General features: G+C 42.1%; 1 protein-coding gene across 2 annotated transcripts; it reads right to left on the bottom strand.

Moving 5' to 3' along the window:
- Positions 1 to 103: 103 nt before the first annotated feature.
- On the bottom strand, positions 104 to 13,520 carry LOX (lysyl oxidase). 2 transcript variants are annotated; one of them, XM_076362453.1, is made up of 7 exons: positions 12,731 to 12,941; positions 12,144 to 12,252; positions 10,728 to 10,865; positions 8,303 to 8,459; positions 5,756 to 5,851; positions 5,501 to 5,616; positions 104 to 3,940 (listed from the first exon to the last, which is right to left on the bottom strand). In XM_076362453.1, the coding sequence occupies exons 1-7, from the start codon at positions 12,864 to 12,866 to the stop codon at positions 3,934 to 3,936; spliced, it is 759 nt and encodes a 252-aa protein (XP_076218568.1). In that variant the 5' UTR covers positions 12,867 to 12,941; the 3' UTR covers positions 104 to 3,933. The 2 variants fall into 2 exon arrangements, with proteins under 2 accessions (XP_076218568.1, XP_076218567.1); XM_076362452.1 differs by lacking the exon at positions 104 to 3,940 and having other exon boundaries at positions 5,497 to 5,616; positions 12,731 to 13,520.
- Positions 13,521 to 14,356: the final 836 nt, after the last annotated feature.

Here is a 14,356-nt window from a genome sequence, read left to right as displayed (position 1 = left end):
AGAACCTTCCTCATTTTCATATAGATATAACAACTTTAATTGAAGCTTTCTCACCGAGAGATGGATCTGGCCTATGCATTAAGTATAATACTTCGACAAGTAGAACACTTGAAACATTTTATTCAAGTCATTTTCACATAAACTTGCAACCATAATACGGGCATGTAACACAAGAATATGAAAGTGCAATGAAGAATACAAAGCTAGTGCCTGAATATTATAAATTAGAGCTCTTCAGATAAAGATGCAAAGTTGTTGAAATAAGACTCTTGGCAGAAAAGTGAAGGAAATAATGAAAAACCTTCAAAAAAGTTGCAAAAACGAGTGGCATTTCACTGTATCTGTAGCATTTAGTTGCATAATAAAAACCTCCCAATAACATACTCCTTAGTTTTAATTCAAGTTAAAATCTTTCAGCACCTTTTAGGATTTGGAGAAAATGAAAATGCCTTATCGGCATAAATGTGAGACACAGGATAAACCACCTTTCAATGTCTCATTTATGAAATTCACCCTGCTGGTTTTGAATGAGTACACTGCAAACAATGCATGAATGACTACAGGAAGGCACATGTGGTGTTTGCACTCATTCGACACTGCATAGTAAACTCTGGAGCAGAGAGAAAATGAGTAGACTTTTACTAACACAAAAACATCATCTACACAGTATGTTGGTTCCATTGGTGACCAATCTGTCATTTTTGTTACACTTTCGTCTACAAATATGCAAATATCAAATGTATTTCAGGATTAAAAAAAATATATAACAAACCCCTCCTGTAATGAGCCTGACATACAGTATGTTCCTTATGTGCAATTTTTATCTAAAGATCTGAAATGTGGGAGGTAATCGCTTCACACACATTTTTATGATTTGGCTTTTCAAAGGAAATTTGAGACTGCAAGACAGCAAATTCGTACTAGAATTCTCATAAAATTTAAATCTGATTTTGCTCCCACTGAGACCAATGGCAAGATGCCTTTCAAAGATGATGGGAATAAGCCCAATGTCTGGTACAAAAGGATTCCAAAATATAATTTGCTGTATAAAATAAGCTTTTATCAAAACAGTTTTTATAAATGTTTTTCAACAAAAATGCACGTAATCCCATAAATATATTCCAGTATGAAAAAAGTAAGTTAAGGTGTCTGGGTCAAAACTGCAGAGCCAAGGTACTGAAAATACTGGTTGGCACTCCCCTATTTAGAACTACTTCTACACATGCTATATAATAAACTCTTCTACTTCTACTGCGTTGTGATTTACTATAGTTAAACAGGGGAAGTTAAAGTCACATTCCTTCATTTTTTTTAATCCTAAAATCCCTTGTTTTTCTAAATAGACTGTTCATGTTATCTTAGGCAATTTTTGTGCTATTGTACATCACTGTCATGTTGCTTAATACACATTTCAAAACAAATACAATATTTTGCTACGGAAAAAAAAGCTACATTTTTGTAGCTACAATATCCCCAATATTCAAAGTTATGGCGTTCAACACCTTTCTGAACCAGGCCATTCCCACTGAAAGGACTAAGTCCAGTATTACAACTTGCTCCACCTACACAGATGCTCAAGGTCCTCTGGCTCCTTGCTGACTTCAGTGGAGTTCTGCAAGTAGTTTGGGTATAGACATGTGAGCAGGTTACTGCCTCATAAGCCGAGGGATACACTCAGTTTCTGTGGCTGCTCTGTGTCCAGTTAGGGCTCTCTTATCCCACATTCAGCATCAGGCACAATGAGGTACGAGCACACAACCTCTTACCAGGAAGCAGCCCGTGCCCACAGCCTAGCTTCCATTACAGTAGCTTTTGTGTCCATCGCCCAAGCTGCTACCAGGACTTTCACCCCAATTTTGACCTAAGTCTATAGAAAGGTGAATGCACTTGCATCCCTTCACACCTCCTAATCTTAAAAACTCTTTGGGCTGAGATTTCAGAAGCCTAGACTTTAAACAGACCCTCATTTTTGCAGACGTGTAATAAATGGCTTTCTAATAAATCTAGTTTCCAAATTTTGCTTCTGTTCATTGCCCAATACTGGTGACTGATTGCTAAAATGGATCTCTCAGCAAACAAAACGGGACCTGCAGGTATAAATGGCATTCATTCTGCACCCACTCTCAATGTTGGGTAGTAATCACTGGGTTGCTGGTTCTTATATTCTTGTTAAGTACACACACTAGTTGTGCAAATTTGTAACCAAGTTATGACCAAGATGGAAATACTTTATAATCATGAAATAAGCTTAAAGATATGTAGGAAAGAACAAGTTGATCCTTAAAGGATACTACGATAATTCATAAAACTTCCAAACTAAATCCATAGGGTTCTACTGTGTAAAATACTTCCAAATACTGCCTGAAGTATTCTCAATAGTGATAATAAAACCTCTCCACACTCCTCAGATTTTTCATTTTTTAACTATACTGAATAGCACATGTATTTTTCAATATTTTTAAACGATACTGAGATTTCCATGTTTCATTAGGTGTTTTGAACTGCTGATTAAACTTAACCAATACCAATCAGTATTTCTAGGTCCCTTTGTTTCAAAAGTAGATCCTTCATTTTACATGATCAGAAATCTTCTGAAAAAAACGCCAGATCCCCTTGTGATATGTTATTTCACAGTTTAAAAACAAAATCACAGCTACTGTAGCTTACAGCAGGGTGCACTGCAAAAGCAAAATAATTTGGGGATGGGAGGAGGAGTGGTGTACCCAGCACCAGTTAAGCAGTTCAGCAAAAACTTTAATTTGGGCTGGAAGTTTTTCCCCTTGACAATGTTGTATTTGGTTCCTGAACAGCCTACAGTAGGATGTTAAATACATTGACTTTTGTTCTCCCTCTATATATAGTATATTTTCAACTTCATTGTTTGAATACTGAGATATACATTTTTAAAGTCAAATACAGTACTTAAGGGGAAAGCAGGTAGTAGGCTTTTTCACGATAAAAACACTTTGTTAGAGATTCTGACCTACTTCTGTTTGTGGTGCCACCTGAGTTAATTGCCTGTATTATTTTGATGGTTAACCTGTTCAAGTTGGATGTTTTTCACAGATGACTACATCAGGGACTCTTCATCATCTCCAAGAGCCCTTTTCTTGACAGGTATTTATTTTTATCCACATTAAGTTTGCAGAAGTCTTTTAAAAGCCCCACCTTGAAAAATCTCTTGAACATAGAAAGGTGGATAAGTTCTTTAATTCATTTCCACAGATGAAAGGTTTCTTTCAAAACCCCATCTGTTTTTTACTTAAGAAAATGGAAAAACTTCTAATGTATTAAAAATGTAAACATAACTTTTCTTGCAGGGGTATAACTGATATATATATATATATGTATTTCTCTGCTATATGTTAATATTCCTTGAAAACTGAACATACTTTTCTCATTCATATCAACGTGTCCTAGCAAGTTTTATTTTAATGGTACTGTAGCATTACTCTTAAGCTGGTTTTCATTCTGGTATTTTCTGAGATAGCTGACATTAGTACTTTCTATTGCATTTTATTTAATTCATTTTACATAAATTTTTGCTACCTTTTAAAATATGTTCAATTCATTCACCAGTAATATTCCCACTGAAGTCTATTATCAACTAAACTCCAAATTTTCAGGAGTTAAGAAATGCTTATGTTTTTATGAATGAGTTAGATTTTCAAAATTTAAAGTATCTGTGCATGAATCACCAGTTCCACACATTTCAATAGTAATAAAAGTAATGCCAATTTAAATGCTTAAAATCCAGTTACAGATTTGGTTGAGAAGCAGCTGAAGTGCTTCAAAATCACATAAGGTGTGTGGGTGTATGCGTGTATGTTCTGTAGTTTTGTTTCTATAGTGTTTACATCCTATTGAAGTTTATATAATGATACTCCAGTTCAAAACGTTTGGCACCGTCTCATCCATTTTCTTGCATCTTTCTCAGTATCTGTCGAAAGAAGAGAAACAATGTTATGCAGATGACTACAAAAAGAATATCTGCTACACACCCTTGTGTCAGCTTGAAGGCACAGGTCAACAAACAATATCAGGAATTTTGTTTCCTCACCCTGCATGAACGTATTTACTTGATTACATTTGCAGAGGTAAGATGGGGACACTAACAAGTTAAAGGCGTGAAGCATAAATTTCCCTTCCATGTGAATGTGAGCAGAAACGGTGTTCCTAGGAGTACCAGTCAGTCAGTCCTGCTACAGAGAAATGCTTTAAAAGCTCCTGCCACAGGTCTGCCAAAAATAATCATTCATGACCTGCAGGATGCCTGTTGTTCTTTTTCTTCCGTTTCCTACAAGTCTGACCACCACACGGCGAGAACAAATAGAGGATTTTGCTGAAGCCATTTAACTTGTCGCATTTATGACCAAAGTGTGATTATAAATACAGATCTCCACACTGGCGTGAAAAAATGTTTCTCATTTTAACCTCATTCAACTACTGGTTTCCTAATACAAAGTAAGGAATGAATATTTTAAAGGCCAGTTAAGCAATAGTCACGTTAATTCAGTGCGTTTGTTTCACGGATGCTGTTACAGCAGACTATGCTGGTCAGTTATTTTACTTTTCATTTGCTCCTCTGGAATTTATCTCCCATGAACCTCTATACAATGTTAATACTCACTCCTTATGCAATCCAAATGAAACCGCCTGATACATATTTTGTACGAGCAACTAATACATTGTCCTGAGAACTGCTTACCTCTGTGTTACAGAAGACTGATTGCTTTTTGTGTGTGTTTCACGGATACTAAGCTACAGTAGACCTACCATGAGAACATTAATTAAATGAATTTGCCTTTTTGGAGGGAAAAAAAAAGGCATAATTGCGGCATTGTTTAAACTTTTAAAGAACTAAACTGTAAATGGAGTGTGTCTGGAAGAACTGTTTCAGGGAGGATGGCTGCTGTGTCAGCAAAGTAACATACATGTGTGGGATTTTGCAGAATGTTTTAAGAGCTCTGTAACTGCTCAACAGTTCTGTGTGGATGCTATAAATGGGTATTGAACGAGCACAGAAATGTTTTAGTGCAAATACAAAGAAGGCGTGAGCCAGAGGTAGTTATCTAGCAGCCCAGACAGTAGCAGCAATTTTGAAAGTGCTATATATCCTGATGGCACAACTGCAAGAGCAAAATTCTCACTTATGATTGTTTTTCAAGACTAAATAATTTTTAAAAATCAGTGCTAGCCTTATGGAAATAGTTTAATTACCGGAGGTCAGGATTTGAAAGCTATGCAGTTATCAACAGCGAAGCAACTGTTCCCCTCATTCCTGCCAAAAAAGACCTTTGAAAAGTGCCACATGAATTTTGAATTAACACCCCAGATCCTGAAACCCAAGAAACAACATACTGAAGAAATTGATATCTCTAGAATTAACAGTGGGAGTTATTTTTTCAATACAAAGTAAATCTGTAAGCTTTATAAATCTGCTTGTCAACTTTAGTACTATGAATTTAAAACAGTTGCAAAGACAAAGGAATGTACTTACGGTGAAATTGTACAGCCAGAGGCATATGCATGGTGGCCTGTATAGCGTATATCGCAGCGTACTATATTGTTGGAGTAATCAGATTCAGGCACCAAATAGCTGGGGTTTACACTCACCTTAAGGGGAGAAAGCACAGTGTTGTCTACTTCCAGGTTTGAGTTGATAACTTACATTCAAAAGGACGTATACAAATTATTTGCTTCTTTAAAAAACAACAATAAAAAACCCAAACCTCCCCACTCCCAATACCCTTACCTTCAGAATGTAATTTCCAGGTTTTACATCTGTAATATCAATCCACTGGCAATCTATATCAGCATTGTAAGTGTCGTAGCAGCCAGGGCTCAGTCCCTTAAAAATGAAGTTAAGATGGATGTCAAAAAATCATTAGGAATAGTACTATTCTAGACATTAGGGACACTCAGACTGAAGCTCACTTAACCATCACATTTCACTAAGAAAATTACCTCAGGAAATGAGGCTTATTTTTTCTTGGCATTTTATTTGAATATCTAAACTAGAACACGTAAGTCTAACATATCACTTTTATAGACAGCACTGTATTACTACTGCATAAGAAACACCTATACTACTGATAGTTGTTCATCTGTGAGATATCTGTATTTTATCTGTATTTTATTGTCACTTGTTACAGTACTCCTTTTATGTAAATATTGTTCATGCTATTACTCAATATTCTTTACCAAAGGTGAGAATAAAATCAAAAGTGACCAAAGACTGGACCTAAATATCTGTAAATCTCAAGTAAATAGCTTCTGAGGTCCTTGAGTACAAACTTAATGACTGTGTTGGAACCTGTCTCCACCCTTAGGAATGATGCAACTTTTTGCTATAGATGTACTCTGCCAAAGTGCCATCTTTGAATAGTAGAGTCTAGGGCCATTTTCACATTGAGTTTTGCACAGAAACAGCACCTCTTCAGGCAAATAGTGACACAAGAATCTGAGAGAACTGAAAATGTAGCCTTTCTTCCAGATGAATCTTTTCTGAAAACTTCTTTGCTGTTAGGAACATCAGTAAGAATCTCCATATATTAATGTATCAGTGGTTCAAATCTGGTGTCTTTAACTGTGGCCAGTACACATTGCTCTAGGCAAAGCTGATCTGTTCTGGCGACACACAGAGTGCACAAAACCCAAGTCCTGCAGGAATTCCCTCTTGACCCAGCTGGTGATCAGCTCAGACTCTCGCATGTATGTGCCAAGTCTGAGGCTGGAGGAAAGTTTTACAGTCCAATTACAAACCCCTGAAATATGGGCTTCCAGTGGAAACGCTGACACAGCCATGATTCTAGTGACACAAATACTCCAGCTGTAAAGTATGTGTGTTGCTTAGTTAGATGTCATAGTCTACAGAAGGAGAAAAGATATTTATAAAGCCTCTTCAAAGCCTTTATGTATTTCAGATCATTCATTACATTTAAAATTCAAATGTGGACACGTCAGCCAGTGAAGCATAGCTGTCATTTCTCCGTGATAAAATAACCACCTCCTAGATTAAAAACTGCAGAATAAGGGATACAAGTTTATGTATAAGTGGCCATATTGAGTTTAACCACAGATCCATCAAACTCAGTGTCATGCCTCTGACAGTGGTCAGCAGCAGATGCTTGAGAAGAAAAGAACATAAGAAATGCGATGTGTAATCTCCTTTACACAAGCAAATTCCTTCCACCAGGCATTTAACTGTATTTAAGACATGGGGTACCATCAGATTTTTACGTTTAATAGCCTCCATTACTTCGTCTAAATTTTTTTGAACCCATGTAGATATTTTTGATCTCTGCAACATCCTATGGCAAGGAATTTAATACTCTATTCATGCGTCAGAAGAGCACTCCTCTCTGTTTTAAAGCTGTTGTCTGACTGTTCTTTTGGATATCCTTACATTCTTGTACTGTGAGAAACAGTGAATATCAACAATTTCCTCTTTCTATCCAGGACCACTCAAGATTTGGTATTATTTCTGTTTTTTCCAAATGGAATAGTCTATGAAATCTCTTAGCATGGTAGCCATATTACACTGCTGATGATCCTTGTTCTCCTGGGGTTGGCTGGCTTGGTTTTTTAAGCTTTTCTGTAACAGTTTTGAGAGGTGGTGACCAGAACTCCATGCAGTATTCAAGGTAGGAGTCTATCATGGATTTGTATAATATCATAATGGTACATTCCACTTTTTATCTATTCCCTTAATAAGCCCTAACACCTTGCTTTACATTTGTGTATGACCCATCATGATGTTCACATGGCTGCCATTCTCTTTTACAGCCTTCCATAGACACATAAAACTATGCTGTAAGTTTTCCGTGTTGGACTGCCAGCCGGTAGCTGTAGGTATTAAGGGAATTCAGCACCTTGCAGCCTCATGCTCTGCAAGGGAGAAAATACTAGCTATGAACTCTGGGACCAGCCAAGGACACCACCGAGCAGTTTGTGGGGGATGAACAGTGGAAACAACTTCCTTACTGACTCTGTCTTGAGTTCCCTTTAGCTCACTTGACCAGTCCTATTACCACAAGAACTTGTGGTGTGTTTTAATACAGTTCAGTTACCAGTGATGCTAGGCTAATGAGTGTCCCTGCATTTTAATGAGACACCCACATTTAGCAGCACCTGGGTAAATTATAAGTCTCCAAGTTGCTATCCTGGCCTCTATGATGGAGAATTTCAGAGCTAGTTAGGGCATCAGATAATTTACGGCATCTGATGATCGGTAGAAAAAAAATCCAAAGATAAATTAGAGGGGGAAAAGAAACTTGGTTGTCTCTGAACCAACTCTTACCTGCGTATGCGCTGTACATGCGTACCGTCTGTAATATCCATAATCACAGGAGGTATCTTCAAGACAGAAACTTGCTTTGTGTCCTTCAGCAACTTTTCTGTGTGAGCTTGCATCCAACAAGTCATAGTGGCTGAATTCATCCATGCTGTGATAATGTCTGTTAAACCACAGATACATTATTAAACATGGATCAGATCTTGTCAATAACATTTTAACATATTCCTATTTTATCTACCTTTTGTTAGGTCTGGCCAAATTTTATTTATTACACAGAACTTGTGTGTTAGTATACTTTCCTATTTACTGGCCATTCAATTAAGTTTTATTTTCATTTTAATTTGTTAAGGGAAAGACTCCATAGCAGCAGTGTTTTTCCAAAATTTCCTGTTTCAGCTCTTTTCCAATAACAATAGTAGTATTAAGTAGTTCATATTTGAATTGTACATCTTATAACTGCCTTTAGCCAGAGTTTCGCTAGGAATGCTTACCTTACATACTATAAATTCCAGGAAAGTTTGCTACTTGCTAGCAAAAACACAACAATTTACTTTCACATTTCCATGGCCCTCAGTCAATGTAACACATTCATAACATTAGCGAAAACAAAATCTGCATAAAGAAATCAGCTTCTGGCAATGCAGATCTCGTCCGATGTCAACAATTTTTGTAGTCTGTACTTAATGTAGTCTCCATTTCAAAAGTGTATGCTTTTGATCTGGGCACAGTGATGCATTTTTCTTGCTCTCACACGAAGTGAGTTCTAGCTCTTACTGTGGACTTGAACAACTATTATTCTTGTAATTTCACTTTTTCCAAACATGTGGAAAATTAAACTTGTACTATCTACCTGCACTTTGTCTGTGCAGCATTTGGCTGCTGTTACTTACGAATGCTTTCAGCTCAAGAGGTATATGAAAAAGATATAATTAAACAGAATTCAAAAGTATTGTTAAAACAAAGAGGAGCACACAAGTCTCACAAGCATGCATGTCAAGAACACTAAAACCAGTCCACAGATGATGATGACTAACACTGAAGTCTGATGGCTAGCCAAACTAATTGGCAGTTATAGTTCATTTCCAAATGAGCTTGTTTCACTGTCATGGAAATGAGCACGAGAAATGCATTTTTTTTGTAGACAATGTATTTTCTGTCCAAGAACTGAATCAACATCAGAGACACTTTGCATCTGGATAGTGATAGCTGGGCTATCGTGGCAGAGTACGAAACTGCTTTTCTACAAATGGAAGATTTCAATTGCTCTCTATCCATTTCATCCACTTACCAACTTTGTAAGCACCAGGGTTGGGTTTTTTTGTTGTTGGTGGTGGTGTTTTTTTTCCAGGGGTGGGGGTTAACTGAAGTATTTATGGAGGGTTTTTTTGTTTGGTTTGGTTTAGTTTTAGTTTTTTGATCCTTACAAGATTTATAAACTAGCAATATCAGTCTTTTTTTGAAAGAATTTGTTCTAATGATACTGATTTTCATTAGATTATGATACTTCAAAGCTTAAAGCCTCTGAAGCTAGAGAGAAATATTCCATTGACTCCAGGGGCCTTTAGATCAAGCCCACATTACATATTATTTTTTTAATAGAATAATATTAAGTTACCACTTATGTACCCGTAACAGCAGAATTGTATTTTAAGTAAGGTGGAAGTAAGGTAAGCTTTCTAGTATTTTACAATCGGTCCTGCTATGAAATAGCAAAAATTGGAGCAAACCTGGAAACTGTTGCATGTGAATTTTCTGAAAAGGTACAAGTTTGCAGTGTTATCTGCTCCCAAAATGTTGAAAATGTTCTACTACATTTGCCTTGCCATGTTTCCAGCAATTTTGCTATTTCTAGAGCAATACTGCTATGTGAAAGTATCATGATATGATAAGGATATTGATAATGGGATCAGTCAACTCAGTATCTTCTCTTTTCCATATTGATCAGACCATTCCTTGTCAAGAACTAACCCATGAAATTCAGGTCAGGAAGTATGGGTCAATGTTTACAACAATGTGTTACAGAGAACATGCTAGTAAATGTACATTTTAGGGTTTCCACAGTTATTTTAACATGATTGGGACTTTTATTTACTGGTTCCACTTAAATGTAACTGGACTATAACCTATGTAAAATATACTTAAAGGAATAAGGTGCCACTATCAAAACTGATTTCAGACTTGTATTTATAATTAATTTATACCTGAAAGAGTTTTGTACTTATAGATAAGCTTCATATACATTTTGGTTTCATGTGGCTATATAAAGAGTAATTACCACTACCATAAAATTAATCAGACAGTAAAAGGCTAAAGTTTCCCCATGGCTTCCCCCCTGCTTCACTGCAGTTTTAGAAAATGTCACCTTGTAAGTGACAATTTGTTAGTGAAAAAGATAATTAGAAGGTTCCATACTGAGCACTTCACTCACTGGTGACAGCTGTGCCACTCCCATGAATAACGGGGTCTGCTGGGCAGAAAATCTGATGTGCCTTGATTTTTCACTCTTTGGGGGAATCTCAGAAGCACACGATTGTCGTAGTCTCTAACATCTGCTCGATAAGCTGAACTGTAATAATGCAAAAAAGAGATGTAAGTATATGCAAGAAACACTTTAAAAAAGCATCTATATTGTCTCAGAAGTAACTGATAGCATAGATCTTTTCAGCTCCCTTAAAGCTCATGCATTGGAGACGCACAAGATTTCCACATGGTGTGCTCAGAAGTGCCTGGTGTCAGAACAAGACCTGAGTACGATTCAGATCTGCTTCTAATAATATAAACAGGAGTTTGACCACTGACTGCCTCAGCCTCTGAAGCAGATCACTGCTTAGCTGTAAAATTACTCTGGTACCAAAAATACAGTTTCATTAGTTGCCGTTAACCAAAATAGCTCACTGTGTATGTAAGATCACACAACAGATGTTTGTTTCTATTGCAACAAAAATGAATAAATATATGCCTCAGGCTGTATTTTCCTATTTCACGTAGCTATTATCTACAGTCTTTTAAATACTGGAATATTTTAATCAACTGATAGCCAGCAAGAGCATTTCAATTAGTCTTCACTGTAAAGTTAGCATAAAAACCACTGCTTCTTATGCCATGTTTTCTTTTTCCAGCAAGTGAAGAAAGAGCATGACCCTGGAAACAGTCTGACATCAATTAATGATGCTGGTAAATAAATAAATCTGTTTTGCATGATAAGGTATCAAACAAGTTAAAATGGTTAAAAACAGCCATGTTGATTTCTTTCCAAACAAAACAGGAAAAATCCCTCTTTGCCAACTGGACAGGACCTAACTTCATAGCAAAGCTGTTATTTCAACCCATTAAAAGACTCTGAAACACTTCTCAAGGAGATTTTAGTCTTAAGAGACATTACAAGGCATAGGCCCAGAAACAATTAGCATGTTATAATTTTAATAGTAACTTGTGCTGGTTAAGAATAGGGTTGGTTTGTTTTTTTTTAAATGGGGTAGAATATGATCTTGTTGGATTAGAGGAGGGAGATGAAAATCACCAGATTCAAGTGCCTCCATTCTGCAAAATTCAGGTATGTCCAAATGAGCCTGATAATAGAAATGTGCAATACAACTTTTCATAAAATGTAGGTTTTTCAATTCATCTGTAGTTTGTCTCTCTACTATGGCGGTATTGTTTTCTTATGTGCACACCCTACCATCTACCACAGGCTTAGAAGAAGAAGAAGTAGAACTGGGCTATGTTTCCTCGGGCCCTCCAGCCTCCCTTTTCTCCACTCTTCACCATGTCCTCAGGTACTCTGCGGTGGGTGCAGGAGCACAAGATCCCACAGTGGACAGGCAAAAGCCAGGGTGATGCCTACCTTGCCAGGCAGTTCTCCTCGGCAGCGCATCTCAAGTTATACATGGACATCCTCTGGACATACGTGGACGCCTGGATGTAATAGGGATCCGGGACTAAGTCAGGGAGACCTGCAGTTCATCAAACCAACCACATAACAGCAAGATCAACCCAGGACACGTCTGCAAATACTTGGCTTCCATCCCAGTCGTTAGGAGCCGTCGTTTTGCTACGGACCCCTGCCCCCATTAAGCTCGCTCTCCCTTTTGCTCAGGCCCTTCAGCTTTTCCCAAAGACCGCATCACAAGCACGACGCCTGGACCCCCGCGGTGGGCTTCCCTCCGTGCCCCCCGCAGCTCGCCCCCCCCCCCCCAGCCGCGGGGACTGCCGCCCACCTGGCTCCCCGCGGGCCGGGAGCCGTGCAAAGGCCTGCCCGGTCAGGTTTTGCCCCGAGCGAGGGGCAGGCAGGACCGCCGACCCCCGCACCCCATCCCGTCGGGACGCGCCGCGCTGGCACCGGCGTGCGCGGGAACGAGCGGGGCGGCGCGGCGGGGCCGGAGCCGGGGCCGGCGGGAGGGGAGGGACGGGATGGGAAAGGAGGGCTCTTACCATACTGGAAGTAGCCGGTGCCATAGCCGGGTCTGTACCTGCTGCCCTGGCGGGGCCTCTCGTAGGTGTCGTAGTAGTTGTAATAGGGGTTATCGTCCGTATACTTGTAGGGGTTGTAGGGGTCGTCTCCTACCATGACATCTTCCCGCCCGGGTCTGAAGCTGCTGAGGGGCGGCAGGCCGCCGGCCCCGATGCTGCTCCGGTTGCCGTCGGTCCCGGTGCCGCCGGCGGGGCTGGTGGGGGCGCTGGGTCGCGACGCCCCCGAGGAGGCGCTCCTGGCCGCCCCGGCGGCCGCGGGGGTGGCGGCCCCCTGGCTCCGCTGCCCGGCGGCGGCGCGACCCCCGGAGGGAGCCTGGTAGCCGGCCTGGAACCAGTGCCGTGCGCCGGAGGCCCCCCGGCTGCCGGCGGCGGACTGGGGCTGCGCGGCGGCGGCTCGGGCGGCGGCTCCCCGCGGCAGCGTGCCGTTGTTCCGCAGCAGCAGGATGGTGCTGCCCGCCGCCTCGGCCGCCTGCCTGCGCCGGGGGGGCTGGTACTGGGAGCCGAGGCTGAGCAGGCTGTACACCTGCCCGTTGTTCTCCCACTGGATCCGCTGCCTCCAGGCGGCGGGGGGAGGCGGGGGGTCGCGGCGCGGCGGCGGCTGCTGACAGCCGGCGGGCCACAGGCAGCTCCAGTAGATGCACGCGTGGAGCTGGGCGAGCAGGAGCCCCGGCGGCGCGAAATGCATCTTCTCCTCTTTCCTGGGTGCCGGCGGGGGAGAGAAACGGGCGAAACCGGGGGGCGAGCGGAGAGCGAGGGGCGCCTTCCTGCCCGGGATGGGGCGGGGGGGCGGGGGGAGGCCGGGGGGTGCGAGCTGCGCCTCTGGAAGGGTTAGGCGGGCAGCGGGGTCTCAGGCGCGGCGGCACCCGGGCGTTGCCATGGGGCAGGTCGGGCCGTCGGGAAGGAAACCCGGCCCGGGGGAGGCGGCGGGAGCGGCTTTTCTTCTCCCCGGTATTTATAGGCGAGGGGGATGCGAATGGGAGCCGGAGCAAACAATCAGCCTCTCATCGTCCTCCGGCCCGCGCTGGTGTCTGGAGCGAGGGAAGGAGGAGGAGGAGGAGAGACCAGGGACTTTAAACTTGCTGGCACGCTCGCAAAGTTACACAAGCCCCGCTGGCTGGGCTGGCTGCGCCCCCGCCATTTGTTCACGTAATGCGGCTGGAAACGTGCGGCCCTGACAGTTCCCCCACGGCCGCCCCCCGCCCGCCGCCGCCCGCCCCGCGCGGGGGCGGCCGGGGGGGGACGGGGCGGCGAGGGCCGGCGCGGCGGGCGGCGGCGGGGGCTCCCCATCCTCCCTCCGTCCCTCCCTGCCTGCCCGCCTGCCTCCCCCCGCGCCCCGAGCCGCGCCGAGCCGAGCCGAGCCTGCGGCGGGCGGGCGCGCTCAGACACACGTAGGCTGCCAGAGTATGCCGTGGGGCAGCGCCAAAGTATGCAAAGGAAAAATGCTATTAGCTCATCAGCGCTGGAGAGACTAGAAACGGGGTGGCGGGGAGGGGGAAGGGGCCGCTAGCGAGAGAGGAAACATGTTTCTGGAAAATGTGCTGGCCGGCACATCTCCCGGGCTGGAGCAGCTGCTGGGGACCTTCGTCT

The sequence above is a fragment of the Aptenodytes patagonicus genome, chromosome Z, assembly GCF_965638725.1.
Source record: "Aptenodytes patagonicus chromosome Z, bAptPat1.pri.cur, whole genome shotgun sequence".
Lineage (NCBI taxonomy): Eukaryota > Metazoa > Chordata > Aves > Sphenisciformes > Spheniscidae > Aptenodytes > Aptenodytes patagonicus.
The sequence above is the reverse complement of the archived record's forward strand: the minus strand, read 5'-3'. Positions and strand labels throughout refer to the sequence as shown.